Here is a 15,991-nt window from a genome sequence, read left to right as displayed (position 1 = left end):
TAACTACAAAACATGTTTTAAAATCTGCTGGCTCCTCTCTTCTGCTGCAAAGGTTGCTGGGCCTCAAAGCTAACTCCGGTCAGGAGAAAGAATATTTCAGATGCAGGTAGTTGGGATGAAGCACATCCCTTGAGGAATCTGTGAGATGGATGAGGGAAATGGGACTAGCTTGGATGGGCATCTTAGTTAGAATACAGCCGGTGAACCAAAGGGCCAGTTCCTTACTGTATGACCCTCTATGATGTAGCAATTCACTTAAGAAAGGAATTTGAAGGGACTAAAAGAGACATCAGATAACCCTGGCAGATAAGGTAAAGGAGAATCTTAAGAGATTCTGTGAATAAATTAAGAGCAAAGCACTAACCAGAGAGCATTCAGGAATCTTTGGACTTCTACCTCCATTCCTCCATGCTCTGTAGGCTCCTACCATTCATTGTATTTTATTTGACCTTCCAAAATGCATCAACACCATTGAGAATTAAGTTCCAGTACTCTGCTCAGTTTATCAGTTCCTGTCTTCCATCACTTTGCTCACTTTTGCCTTCTCACTTTTGGATTCTCAATCTGATATCTAAGTTTATTTTCCAGGGTTCATTCCTGTGTGCAGCCTGGGACTTTCTCAGGTCGGGCGCATTAACCTGGGCCAAAATGTTAGCAGCCTGAGATATTTCACCATATGTGGGTTACAGGAAGGCTTTGAGCCCTTTGCAGTAAATATGAAACGGGACATCACCATGTGGTTCAGTAAAAGTCTGCCTCAGTTTGTTCCTGTTCCCAGTGACAATAGCCATGTTGAGGTAAGTTTGATTTAAAAAATACTTCTGTACAAATGATGTAGCCTATAAACATTGTAGTCGATCACTAATAAGTAACAAGTCTGTTCTAACAGTAAACTGATATCATTGCTTTGTGAAGCTGTACAAAATACTTAATTGAATTGCTGCGCACATGTGGGCTTTGTGCTTTAAAAAAATGTTGATATTATTTATTTATTGAGATACAGCGCAGAATAGGCTCTTCTGGCCCTTTGAGCTGTATTGCCCAGTAATTCCCCAATTTAATCCTAGCCTAATCACAGGACAATTTACAATGACCAGTTAACCTACTAACTGGTACATCTTTGAACTGTGGGAGGAAACTGGAGCACTGGCAGAAACCCACATGGTCACAGGCAGCACGTCTAAACCATGCAGGCAGCGGTGGGAATTTAACCCGTGTCTCTGCAACTGTGAAGTATTGTGCTAACCACTACGCTACCGTGCCACTCCAAGGGTAAAGGATTATGTGGATCCTCTATGAAGCTAAAACAAATTACAGATGTTAGAAGTCTAAAACAAAAATACAGTAATAAATATTGGAAGTAGGTCAGGCATCATTTAAGGAGGGAAAAATTATTAATATTTTATCCTAATAAGATTTTTATCAGAACTAATGGAAGATGGTGCATCTGTAAACTTTGAGAGGTAACTGATTTTAACTGATTGTCAGTCAAGAAGCTGAAGGGATCATGTGCAAAGCTGGAATTCATTGAGTGCAACTCCATCATTCCATTTGCTCAATTTCATTCAAGCTGCATTAAATTTGCTTACAATATAAATTGGGGGAAGTGTCTTTTTATCAGAACATGGGTTATTTTAGTGTGAGTATTTAAAATTATAAGATGAAGAAGATGGAAATGGCAAAAAGCTCCGTATGGGTACTAGCCTCCATGGTGTCCAGGACACCTTCAAAGAGCGATGCCTCTAAAAAGCAGCATCTATTATTAAGATCCCCCTTCACCCAGGTCATGCTTTGAGAACTCTGTTACCATCAGGGAGGAGGTACAGGAGCCTGAAGACACACACTCAGCGATTCAGGAACAGCTTCTTCCCCTCTGCCATCAGGGAGGAGGTACAGGAGCCTGAAGGCACACACTCAGTGATTCAGGAACAGCTTCTTCCTCTCTGCCATCAGCTTTCTGAATGGACATTGAATCTATGAACACTACCACACTGCTTTATTAACTATAATACATACCACAAAGTCAACAGATTTCACGACATATGCTGGTGATATTAAACCTGATTCTGATTCTGATATTTTAATGATTGAAAGTTTCAGAATCAGTGAGTAAAGGTATGTAAAATATAATGCTGGGGATCCACAATAGATGGCAGGAAAAACCATTCCACTTGGAGAGTTGTGAATCGGTGAAGTAATCTTTGCGAGTTGATGATCGATTCAGGATGCCAACATTTGGATATTGAAGCACAAAGCTGCAGATGCTGGAAATCTGAAATAGAACCAGAAGATGCTGGGAGCATAGCTGGTCAAGCAATGTGAAAGATGATAGAGATAGATTTGAAATTTAGAAATGCTTTTTTTTGCCAGTGCTGCTTATGCAATATGATGCTATGTGCTTGTGATGTTGCTGCAGGTAAGTTTCTTTTATTGCACGAGTGCCTATGTTTACCTGTGCATATGACTATACTCTTGACTTTGACTGTCAGAATTCTTAGAAGCAAGAAAACAAGCATGTTAAGTTGTAAAGGGGAAGGAGAGGAACAAATGGGGCATGTCTGTGATAAGCTGCAAGTCAAGTCACTTTTATTGTCATTTCGACCATAACTGCTGGTACAGTACACAGTAAAAATGAGACAACGTTTTTCAGGACCATGGTGTTACATGACACAGTACCAAAACTAGACTGAACTACGTAAAGAAAAACAGAGAAAGCTACACTAGACTACAGACCTACACAGGACTGCATAAAGTGCACAAAAACAGTGCAGGCATTACAATAAATAATAAACAGGACAATAGGGCAAGGTGTCAGTCCAGGCTCTGGGTATTGAGGAGTCTGATAGCTTGGGGGAAGAAACTGTTACATAGTCTGGATGTGAGAGCCCGACTGCTTCGGAGCCTTTTCCCAGACGGCAGGAGGGAGAAGAGATTGTATGAGGGGTGCGTGGGGTCCTTCATAATGCTGTTTCCTTTGCGGATGCAGCGTGTGTTGTAAATGTCCGTGATGGCGGGAAGAGAGACCACAGACCAAAGTCTAAAATCAGGAAGGGAAAGACAAAAAAGATAACAACAGAAGCAAAAGTGCAGCCACTCTTGTCGAAGGAGAAAATGAAAATGGAGTTACCTGAAATTGTTCAATTCAGTATTAAAATTGAAGGCCCTCAAAAAGAGATACTGTTCCACAAGCTTATGTTAGACACAATTTAACAAGTATAGGTAACCACTGACCAAAGACCTGTAGAAAATTAAGTGACAAGTGGCTGGAAGTTCATGTTCAGTGAGCCGTTCACCCCTGAGCTGTATTCTCCAATATAGGGGTGACCAGACTGAGTGCTGAATACAGTACGGTAAGTTAGAAGAAATGAGAGTTTCACTTAGAAAGGCTACTGGAAAGATGGTGGGAATGGAAAAGTTAAAAGGATAGATATTATAAATCACGCAATTCCATGAGAAAGTGGCTGTTGCAAATGTAAGAGTGGACCCAGAGAATTGCAGAGGAAGGGGTCTCTTCCAAACGCTGGGAGAAGAAAGTGGTGGAATCCGGTTGGAGCCGTCAGAATTATTTGGAAGGTGAGGACAAGACAAACTCTATTCTTGCTCTGGCTGGAAGCAGAGTTCAAGCTGAGAGTGGAGTTGGGAAATAAAGAAAACATGATTGAGAGAGCTGGTCAACTGATAGAGAATCATAGTTAAGGGAAAAGCAAAATGTCTTAAAGGCACTGATATGAAAAGTTCTGAAATTGAATATAACACTTAGGGAGACTGGGAGAGTGAAATAGAGTCCTTGTAGAAAGCAGGATGGGAAGAACTCAAGTCAAAATGGCTTAGTTCCTTGGCTTGTAATGAATATTGATGCTCACCTTCGGTATATTCTGTAGTGGAAATTAAGATGTCAAGAAAGGGAAGAAAAGAGACAGATGTGTGAAAGCAAAAGCAAGATGGAAATTGGCAGCAAAACTATTAAGTATTTTGAGTTGCACAAACATGTGGGAAGCAGCATCGGTACAGTCATCAGTATAACAGGAAAGCTAATGTTGATATAGTCATTGAGGAGAAAGTGTGAATAAGGACTATAACAAGAATTACGCCATGTTACCAATGAAGATACCAGCTCAGTTTGGGACTGACCAAGTTCACATTGCAAGCCTTTCAGTTCAAGAAAGTTGGAAGAGTTAAAGGAAAGTTTGTTTAATGTAAGAGTAAATTTAACAAGATAAAGAAGGGGCTGCCTAGGATCCTGTCCCAGGAAGTAATGATGAGTTCTCAGACATTTTGATTGGGATGTATGTAGATAAGTCCACTGATGGTCAGTGAGTACTTGATTGGGCTGATGGTGGTGTTTCTGTGCTTTGAGGAATTACACATCAGTAGCCTCTGACTGATGATATTTAAAATCATTGTAACTTTGATAGCTTTGCCTTAAATCCTTTTGCAGACATTTCTTCTTAGCTCTACAAATTAATGTGTTTGTTTCCTCACTTTCCCACTTCAGGTAAATGTTTCTTCTCTTAGCTTTTTGATTCTGTTCTCTCCCCACCAATGATGTTGACTTCCTGAGTGCATTCTGCATTTCATGTTTTTTGTTTTGGAATAGATAAACTTGATAGGTGAAAGCTAGGGGTAAAGAACTGTGAAAGATTGTGAGGCCACAGGAACAAGCCTGTTAGTCATCCACAAACATTGTCCTTTTGGAGTGAATATGTTCTACTTGCTGTCTAGTCATTCTCTGCCATTTTTGGTTAGATTTGGTTGAAAACAGCATTTTGGTTAGATATTTTTCCACAGAGTTTGAGAAAATACATTTACCTTTATTACTCTACATATATTGTACATGGAGCTTAGAAAAATAAAGGGCTATGGGTAACCCTAGTAATTTCTAAGATAGGGACATGCTCGGCTCAACTTTGTGAGCCGAAGAGCCTGTATTGTGCTGTAGGTTTTCTATGTTTCTTTGTTTCTGTATTCATGTTATAAAATTCCATGATAGCTCTGAGTAGACAGTGAATACTTAAAGCTAAATTTTCTGTGACAATAATTACTGGCAAAATAATTTTTATGAAGCCATTATTTCATGTGGAAGATAATCCTCAGCACTTATTTTGAATTAAGTTTGGGGAAAATTTAGATAGTATTGTTTTGAGTTGTACAGTACTATTTATAAAATTATTTACACACTACATTTTTCTCTGTCTTCGTGCAGATTACTAGAATTGATGGAACAGTTGACAGTCCCCCTTGTTTGAAAGCTTCTCATAAAACCTTTGGATCTCAGAACAGCAACACCGACATGCTGTTCTTCCGGCTCAGCATGCCTGTTGAGTTCCACGACACTTTCAAGTGCACCCCTGGCACTACACCATTGACCAGAATGACAATCCCAGAAGAAGAAGTTGAAGATATTGATATGGATTCAGAGTTTGAAGTCCTTAAAAAGTCCGCCAGCCGAACTCAAACTGAAACACCTGCCAACGAGAAGGAGAACTTTAAGGAGGCACCTAAAGAACAGGCCAAAGCAGAGAATGATAAAGATTCCTCCTCTGAAAAAAGTAAATCCAAAACTAGGTTAGTGATTTTGAAGTTATTTGAAGAGAACACAGGGATTGCTGAGATGATCAAAGTCCAATTATAGTTGTCAACGGTATTTCTTTTTATGGTGTTAGTTTCTATTACCAAAGGAGGGACTTTGCTTTTTCTTTGGATCAATAATAGTTCACTCGAATCATCGAAACCTCACAACAGAGAAAACCATTCACCCTTTTGTATCAGTGTGACATAGCTCAGTCATTACTAACTTTGTTTCCACTTCCCATAATGCAGCTGGTTTAGATCTTTTTTTCATAATTGAGGCCTCTAGATTTGACCATGGTATTGCATCCTAGCTGTCTGGATATGCAAGCCTGTGCAGTATGATATGGAGACCAAGCTCCCCTGTCCATGCATCTGATAAACCCAAAGGAATGGCGGACACCGATACAGTTTGGCACCAGCAGCGTTGCAGGAGTTTCCAGTCAGCGTTGAACTCAACGTAGGACTGCCTTAGGGACTCCAGCTCCGGATTTTTCCCTCGGGGTATAATCACAAGACAGCGGAGGTTTGAGATCAGAGTTTTCCTTCTCATAGGTGAGCTACCAACTATGGCTGATGAGCCCCATCTGCCCAAAGCGAATGGTTTTAAGGCAATAGTAACCCACCTTTCCCCTTTCTCCTGTCAGTAGAAACAGTTCCGCTGGGCTTAGTAGCTAAACCACACATGAAGGCCAGGAGCTGGACTTGGTCATCAGAGGCCATTTGAGGCGCACACCTTTGGAAGCATTTAATAGGTAGTTGGAGCTTGTCTTCATTACCACCCCTGGTTATAACAACCTTAAGGAACCTTTAAGTCCTTTAACAGTGAAGAAACAAACCTAATCCTCTGATTGCCCTTTTTTGGTACCTTGGGTGAGGCAGACATGCGTTTGAGTCCCACTAAACGTCGAACATTATCTTCTGCCTCTCTTTTGGCTAGACGCTTAGTTCTCCTTGGGTGGAGAGATGTTGCCCCACCCTCTCAAGCCCAATGGCTTAATGATATCATGTCCTGTTTAGACCTTGAAAAAATTCACTATTCACGTCTCAATTCAGACATAAAATTTCAAAAGGTGTGGGGACCTTTTCTTGAATACTTTCATAACTCCCCTTTAGATTAAGTTTATTCTTTTTAATCCCTTACTTTCAGCTTTTTTTTCTCTCTGTAAGTTTTATGGTTTTTGATGGGATTTACACTATAGTTTTGGTAGTAGACATTATAATTTTTAAAATTCATATTTACAGCTCTGTGGGGTCGAACACACCGATTAGTGGTTTTTTTTACATATTGTAATGGTTGGCCTGGAGTTTTATCGTGGGAGGGTGGGGAGCATACTAACTTTATATGATTTTATTCTGGGTGCTTTTTCCTTATTGTTATGAATTATATATTTGATATGCTTATTTTGCACTGTAGTAATCCTCACTTTGTAGTTGTTTTGTAGAAATGCATAAAAAATTAATTTAAAAAACAGTGAAGAAACAACAATATATTTCCAAGTTAGGATGTTGTAGGTCTTGGTGCTGTTCCCAAATGCATATGTTGCTTCTGGCTTTTTTAATGGTATTTCCTACAGACATGGGTGGGGGATGCTGCTGAAGTGGCCCAGGAATTACAGTTCATGATATACACTTAGTGGCCATTTTATGATACACCTGTAAACCTGCTCGTTAATGCAAATATCTAATCAGCGCTTCATGTGACAGCAACTCAATACATAAAAGCATGCAGACATGGTCAAGGATTCAATTGTTGCTCAGACCAATCATCAGAAGTATGATCCAAGTGAATTTGACTGGGGATTGATTGTTGGTGCCAGACAGGGTGGTTTGAGTATCTCAGAAACTACTGATATCCTGGGATTTTCACGCACAACAGTCTCTAGAATTTACAGAGAATGGTGTGAGAAACAAAAAAAATAAAATGTCTGGTGAGCAGCAGTTCTGTGGGTGAAAATACCTTGTTAATGAGAGAGGTCAGAGAGAATGGCCAGACTGATTCAAGGTGACAGTAACTCAAATAACCACATGTTCCAAAAGCGCTGTGCAGAAAAGCATCTCTGAACGCACAATATGTTGAACTGTGAAATGGATAGGGTACAGCAGCAGAAAACCATGGACATACACTCACTGAGTGTCGATTGCACCTCTGGAGCCACATTGTGTCAGTAGTGGAAGAAGTGAAAACTTAGTGAAGTGAATGTATGAATGGAGAGGTTACTTATCCCTGAAAAGTGTCAAGCTGCAGTCATCAAAGCAAGTGGAGCGTATACCATAGCACTCCAAGTTGTGTTTTGGAAATAGTGAAAAAGTTTGGAATATCAGAAGAGTCACTTTCTGCAGATGACCCAGCTTGTGACCTGCTTTCCATCTGTGGCTACGTCAGTTGTTTTTCTTGTTAAGGGCGATCTTGAAATTTTGATGGTGTAATGATAGGGTCATTTAATGTCAAAGGTGAGTGCTTAACCGTTCACTTGTTGGAAATGGCTGTTAGTCATCTCTGAAACATGGGAGTTTAACCACTCATCTTTGCATTTAATGGTGCATTATTTTATTTGCCACACACCACCAGACCATATCTGAATGTTGTCTACATTCATGTGAATTAAAGTGAATAATATGTAATCATCAGCAAACATCCCTACTTCTAACCTTCTGAGAGAAGTAGGTTCATTGATGAAGATGGTTGGGCTGAGGACAATTTCCTAAGGAACCTTTACAATGATGCCTGTGACAATCAACCTTCACAGACACAATCATCTTCCCTTGCACAAGGAATGACTCCAACTACTGAAGTGATTTACCTTGTTGCTGACAGATTATTAGGTTTACCAAGAATCGCTTGGCCACATTCTGTCAGTGTGCCATCATGTAAAATCAATCCTTGTATCTAATTTTGCAGCTTCCCTCCTTACCTAATTCTTTCTATATTGCAAGATCTTTCCTTGGTTCTTTCGTTACTAGCTTACTATTACACACAGGAAACCTTTCAACCTTTCCTTAAATTATAAATCCTGTATACTACATCTTTACCCATTTCCAGTTCTGATGAAAATCCTAAAATGTTAACTCTTTCTCTACAGAAGTTGCCTGATACTTTGAGCAGTGCCAGCACTTACTGTTTTTTATGTATGACTCGTTTACCTTTATCTGTCTTTTAGGTTCTTATTCAAAAAAAAGCCTGCCTTCATTGCTCCTCCACCAGTTATACCAACTGTCCCTCGCTTAATAGAAGATGTGGTGCCAGATGACAGGGATGACCCAGAAATTATTATGAACACAACCACGGTAAGTAACTAACTGGAACCAAAATGAATGAGAAGAAATAATATTTGCTGTCTTAAGCTGTTGGCTGGGGACTATTCTTTTCAAGTTACAAAGTATTTACAATGTTATTCATGAGGTTATTGATGATTTATTTATGAATAGCACTGAACTATCTACATTAATTACATTTCCAAAAGCTCAACTTCACGCTTTGAAATCCAATAAAAAGAAATGTACAACATTTGGCACATATTTCAAATTTTACTGCATGTTCATAACTACCTGCTCTAATGCTGTACCTAACAGTCTAGGCGTTGGCGCGTGGCCAAGTGGTTAAGGCGTTGGTCTAGTGATCTGAAAGTTGCCAGTTCGAGCCTCAGCTAAGACAGCGAGTTGTGTCCTTGAGCAAGGCGCTTAACCACACATTGCTCTGCGACAACACCGGTGCCAAGCTGTATCAGCCCTTGCCCTTCCCTTGGACAACATCGGTGGCATGGAGAGGGGAAGACTTGCAGCATGGGCAACTGCCGGTCTCCCATACAACCCTGCCCAGGCCTGCACCCTGGAAACTTCCCAAGGCGCAAATCCGTGGTCTCTCGAGACTAATGGATGCCTATTTTATGGATGTTTATTGTACAATAACATACCATTCAACATGCTTCAAGGTCTCCTGGAGTGTTGCAGTTGTAGGACATAGTGAATCTTAGGTTCCTGGGGCTCTTGAGAAACTTTGGTGTGAAGATTATAGCATGGATAGATCAGATGGTGAATATATGCTTTCATTAGCTGGGACATGGAAGAGCAGAGGGCTTACAGTGGACAACTTTATAAAGCATTGGTTAAGCCACAGTTGGGGATCTGGTTGGAACATAGAAGGGATCTGACTGCACTGGGAAGGGTACAGGGGTGATTGACCAAGATGATGAAGCATTTTGATTATGAAGAGAGAATAGATAGGGTATGTGTTTTTTCTCTTTAGACTGGAGGAGGTTTAGAGGTATATACATCTAAAAGTCTACCTGATTGGCAGACCATAGTTTGTGCGGCTTTGGAGCTGTGCGTCAGACATGGCTATGAGCAGCACTGGGGCCCCATCAGGGATCATATTGGCTGTCTTCCTGTTTACCCTGTATACCTCAGTCTTTAGATACAACACTGAGTTACGTTGTCTGCAGAAATTCTCTGATGACTCAGCATAGTTGGGCATATAAAGGCAGGACGGGAGAATGAACACAGGGCCATGATGGAGGACTTTCTCAAATGGTGCAAGCTGAATCATCTGCAGCTCAACAGCAGTTAGCTAAAATAGACGGTGATGGACTTTAGGAAGACTAAGCCTGCACTGCTCTCTGTTACTATTGATTGTGAGGACATGGATGTGGGGAGGACCTACGGGTACCTGGGGGTTCACCTGGATGACAAACTTGAGTGATCACCAACACGGAGGCTATGTACAAGAAGAGCCAGAGTCGCCTTTACTTCCTGAGGAGACTGAGGTCGTTTGGAGTATGCAGGCCTCTCCTTCACATGTTCTGCCAGTCTGTTGTTGCCTGTATGATCTTCTATGCGACAGTGTGCTGGGGCAATGGCATCAACACGGGTGATGCCAATAGGCTCAATAAAGTGATTAGAACGGCTGGCTCTCTTACAGGAGTCAAACTGGACACACTGCAGGCTATGGTAGAACAAAGGACCCCATGGAAAATCCTGGCAATTCTGGACAATGTTTCTCACCCTCTGCATGCCACCTTGGCTGAACAGAGGAGCATTTTTAGTAACTGCGCTGCTCCAAAGAGCACTATATAAGGTCATTCTTACCCTCAGCCATTAGGCTCTATAATGACTCAACCTATAGCCAGGGAAGCGATGACCTCCTCCTGTTAGACTGTTTGAGGTAACATACTTTTTATTTTAATGCTACTGTGACACTGCAATTTCCTTTGGGATCAATGAAGTATCTACCTAAAACTAGAATATCTGGATTTTGGGTGAATGAAAGATTTAGAGAGGTTCTGCAGAAGAACTTTACTGCCTAGAGGAGTAGATGGAATCTGAAATGCACTTCCTGAGACATTGTTGCTAGCAGGTAACTTCAAATTAGATAAGGGATTTTTAAATTGAGCTATGAAAGGTCATGATTAAGTTTTGCCAAATAGGATTGGTAGTGCAAAGTACTTAATGGTCAGCATGGGTATGATGGGCTGAAGGGCCTTTTTCTGTGCTGTATACCTCTAACAAATTCTTCTGCAGGGTTGCTCTATGATACTTCTCTCTTTTCTGTAAAAGGTGTCATGTGACCTACTTCCACAGTTCCCAACTTTATTCTGCATATGGGAATTCCTTCCAATTTCCTGTCATGTTATTTACGAGAGTCTTATATTAATGAGCTCTTGTTACAGAATTAAAATCAGCTGAATCGCCTGGTAAAGACCACAAATAACTTTCAACCATAAGAATTAAATCTATCTTAAGAATTTTTAGGGAAGATCAGAATTACAGGCCCTGTGAAAATGGCGATGAGTTGCTTTTAACTGCAGAGGATTAAGGAGTGATGACATACAGAATAAAGTTAAAGGTTCTTCTCTGTGGAGGACATTAGCAAAAACAATATTACTTGATAAGTTGTGTGCTTAACAAATTGTGTGCTTTATTAAATTCAGTGTTATGACTTTATAGTGAGACATGAGCATAGACCATCTGTTGCCAGTTCAGGACAGCATTTAGTTCACTGCAATGTCTCGTTCCCAATATTACAAAAACCCTGAAAAATCGTAGTGATGTGGTTTCTAATCTGGTGTTTTATTTTGACAGTATTACTATTCCGTGAGGATATTTGCTGGGCAGGAACCAAGTGGTGTGTGGGTCGGCTGGGTGACCCCAGACTTTCACCAATATGACGGCAACTTCGATTTATCCAAAGTTCGCACGGTCACTGTTTCAGTGGGAGATGTCCAAGGAAAAGTCCACGACAGGTATCAGAGAATTTAAATCTGCTTACTATAATTACCAAAAACTTTGCTGTTTAATTTTTGTAAACATGATTATCTGCACATAATTTCTGAATTCAAATTGTCATTTTGTTTTACTAATATGTACAAATATTTTACAATTTATCTTGGAATTATTTTCTTTGTTGTCACTGTCCTTTTGGAAATATTTTACTGGATGGCATAGGGTCTTTTTGCATTCATTTTAATTAGTAACACAAACTACAGTATGTAAAAGTTTTAGGGACATGTATATAGCTAGGGAGCCTAAGACATTTACACTGCAGTAATATTATGTATTGCACTGTACTGCTGCCGCGAAAAAAAAACAAATTTCATGATGTGTGAGTGATGATAAACCTGATTCTGATATGGACTCAGAGTGGGAAAGGGGCAGGGAGAGGGGAATTATATTTCAGAAAAGGTGAAGTGAGTGAGAAGCACCAGCAAGACTGTGTGTAATGATCAATAAACCATTTGTTTGGAATCGTGTGACCTCTCCTGGTGTCTCAGGGCTGGGTGTGTCTGCACTGTGCCCTACCCTGCCCCTGGCACTCCTTCTCTGCCACGTGTCCCACACCCCTCCCATGGTGCTCCACCCTCAGCACTCCCAATACCCTTTGCTCCCACTAGCTTTATAAGCTTGCTCTCCACTCCACGTCACCCAGTACTGTGCAAAAGTCTTAGGCACCTTAGCCACATGCATATATGTGCCTTTTGTACAGTACTGTCTACAACAATTCTGATGAGATTTAGTCAACTAAAAGATTCCAAATGAATATCTGAACATATAAAGCAGCAAGAATTTACTTTCTTTACACAGTTTGAAAAATAAATTTGAGGAGCAATGTAAACCTCCAGTTTAAAATATACCAGATTTATCAACATTTTCTGAATTTCAGGTTTACAATGTCTGTGTAATATAAACAGACTTTCCTGTCAGCAAAATGTCGATTTTGTTAGTTTTAATGGATACCTACTGTAAATTTATAGCTTTACTAGAATCATCTGTCTAGACGGCATCTTAATATATCTAGACTTAATACAAGTGGTGCTTCTGATTCTTTTCATAAAATATTTTACTCAGTATTTTGTAATCATCATTACAATGTGCTTTGTTTTATATATTAACTACTTTTCATTTTGTAATTTTATGTAATTGCATTTTAAAACATAAAGGTTATGAATGGTATCGCACCTCACTATTTACGAGAAGCTTTCAGTACCCTAAACATTCAACAATAAATGTATAATTTGGCTTCGTATTAAGTGTAGAATTTGAATGGATTGTAAGACACTACTCTTCCACTTTTGTATGTAACAAGGTCAACCATCTGAGTATTGCTGGAATCTTTTGCTCTTCCGACAGCATGAAGCGCAGCAATTGTTACATGGTCTGGGGAGGTGAATTTAGTAACAACTCGCAGCAAGCAAGCCGGAGTAATGTCGACCTGGAGATCGGATGTCTTGTCGATTTGGCTACTGGCCTCATGACTTTCACAGCCAATGGAAAAGACATAAACACCTACTTTCAGGTAATTTCACTCTCTTACCTGCAAGAGGTTAAGAAAATTAACTACTGTATTTTACTTAAGGGAATAAAAATATGAATAGAAAGGTAGGAAACGGGTAGATAAATCAACCCTTGGAGATTTGCTCACTATTCAGCTATATTACAACAGACCTCAGCCTTGCACTTCCACCCATCTTGGATCCACTTCCTTTAATTCTGTTGCCTAGCTAAAACCATTCCTGACGCGGACATCTAACCCAATATGTTGACCAACGGATGCTGCTTGACCCTCCGGGTTCACCAAGCCATTCATTTATTTTTTTGTACATGATTATAGCATCTACAGTTTTTTATCTCTAGCTAAAATCTTTGATCATCAGTATAAAGTTATTATTTTGTTTGTTTCTTGCTGTGGGAGAGCATCCTACAACTTTGAGTCTTTGTTGAAAGTATTCTCTTTTGAACAGTGAAATTTCTTTCCTTGCCACGCTGCCCTGCGTGAGCAGGGTTATTTTGCTTCTGTTTGCCCTACAGACTTCTTTAAATTTTATAATAATCCCATCATGTTATATTCCAAGTTTAATTTATATAATTTCTCAAATCGTTTGTTCCTTGTGAACGTTGTTAGTACTCTTCCCCTCTCAGGGACACTATATTCTTTCTAAGGTGAACACCCAGAGTATTTACCGTGTTCCTGATGTGATCTAGCTCGGATATATAGACGTATTAAAATTTCCTCTTCATATTCTAGATCTGTAATACTAAGGGAAAATATTGCAACTGTCTTGTTCATGTTCAAGAGCATTTCTTTTAACTTTTCACTATTTAAGAAATATTCAGATCTTCTCTCTGTTCCAGAATAGGGAAGAAATGGCCTCTCTTGTATCTTCTTAAAATCTATCTGCCCCATTTCATTGATCCTGTTGCACCACTGTCCCTTGTGCAATTTGTTGGGAACATTGGTTCTCTAGAGCACAGGTGGTGAAACTATAGAAAGCTTGCCCAAGGTGCCTCGTGAAAAAAAATGTTGGCACATGGCATGCAGTGCCACCCCTCAATTCTTTAAACCCCACCCATAATAAAAATATATAATGATTAACATTCCTATCAAATGAGGAAATTATGAATTCCTCATTAGAAAATGAGGAAATTCCTATCAATTATGAGGAAAAACTTCTTCACACAGAGAGTGGTGAATCTGTGGAATTCTCTACCACAGGAAACAGTTGAGGCCGGTTCATTGGCTATATTTAAGAGGAAGTTAGATATGGCCCTTGTGGCTAAAGGGACCGGGGGTATGGAGAGAAAGCAGGTACAGGGTTCTGAGTTGGATGATCAGCCATGATCATACTGAATGGCGGTGCAGGCTCGAAGGGCCGAATGGCCTACTCCTGCACCTATTTTCTATGTTTCTAAGTGCAACAGGAAATTACTTTTTACAACCTCAGAACAGTGAGCTATTTTCACAGGAATGTTTCAAGCCGGGTTGGCACCAGCCAGATGTTAGGGTATGTTTTGAAATCCTCATATACCTGGTATATCCATCAGTATTTGGATATGAAATGATTGGACTAGTTGGAATTGGCATTATTTTTTTCTTCCTTCATTTGTGAGTGGACCCTGGATGTTCAGTGGTGGTATTGTATGTAGTTTAGTGGCTCCATGGAAGCTAATTATTCAATTGCCTTTTAAAAGATTAATATTAAAATTTTGAATAGGTTTTCTAAAATGTTTCATTTCTTTCAATCTGTCTCTGGCATGCTTTTATTAATAGTAAAACAGTGAGGACATGTAAATAAGCAACAGGACTCATCCTTTTTCCATTATTAGTATTACTACCACAAGGTTCATACTGACCAATGGGCATCCATCAGTATTAATCACATTTTACTACACTTCATGAGTAGCCTTCTATGTCATGATAATTTATATACCTATCTAGCACCTAAGTGTTGTCAGTGACTCTGCTCACACCTCACTCTTCTGCAGTATTCCCTTCTACCTTTCACCCTAAATCTTTGTGATAAAGGAATATTATGCTGCTGGTTACTCCATCCGTAGCCTTCATTATTTTATATACCTCAATCATGCCCCCTCTTATCCTCATCCTCTCCAGGGAAAACAGACTTTCCAGTTTATCTTTGTAATTAACGAGGTAATCTTCTAATAACAAACACGAGGAAATCTGCAGATGCTGGAAATTCAAACAACACACACAAAATGCTGGTGGGACACAGCAGGCCAGGCAGCATCTATAGGGAGAAGCGCTGTCGACGTTTCGGGCCAAGACCCTTCGTCAGGACTAACTTTCCTTTCCATTTGGCCTGCTGTGTTCCACCAGCATTTTGTGTGTGTTGTTTTAATCTTCTAATATATCACCTCTGCACTCTCTGCAGCACAGTTATATAAATGTTACAGCGTGGTGACAGAATTATATGCAGAACCCCAGTAGAAGTCTATTAATTTTTTATAAAATTAGAGTATACCATAACTAGAGAGAAGGTTGTTGGGAAACTGAAAGGTCTGAAGGTAGATAACACCACCTGGACCAGATGGTGTACACCCCAGGGTTCTAAAAGAGGTGGCTGAAGATAACATGGAGGTATTAGTAATGATCTTGAAAGAATCACAAAATTCTGGAATGGTTCTGGAAGAC

General features: G+C 39.9%; 1 protein-coding gene across 6 annotated transcripts in view; it reads left to right on the top strand.

Moving 5' to 3' along the window:
- Positions 1-15,991, top strand: part of LOC140716481 (ryanodine receptor 1-like) — a 560,721-nt gene that overhangs the window by 155,966 nt on the left and 388,764 nt on the right. For all 6 annotated transcript variants that reach the window (XM_073029249.1, XM_073029247.1, XM_073029248.1 and 3 more), the window contains 5 exons: positions 589-797; positions 5,204-5,565; positions 8,730-8,856; positions 11,647-11,807; positions 13,192-13,357. In XM_073029249.1, the coding sequence (XP_072885350.1) occupies positions 589-797; positions 5,204-5,565; positions 8,730-8,856; positions 11,647-11,807; positions 13,192-13,357 (1,025 nt within the window). The remainder of the gene's footprint in view (positions 1-588; positions 798-5,203; positions 5,566-8,729; positions 8,857-11,646; positions 11,808-13,191; positions 13,358-15,991) is intronic.

The sequence above is a fragment of the Hemitrygon akajei genome, chromosome 25 (genome assembly GCF_048418815.1).
Source record: "Hemitrygon akajei chromosome 25, sHemAka1.3, whole genome shotgun sequence".
Lineage (NCBI taxonomy): Eukaryota > Metazoa > Chordata > Chondrichthyes > Myliobatiformes > Dasyatidae > Hemitrygon > Hemitrygon akajei.
This window is presented reverse-complemented; position numbering and strand designations above follow the sequence as displayed.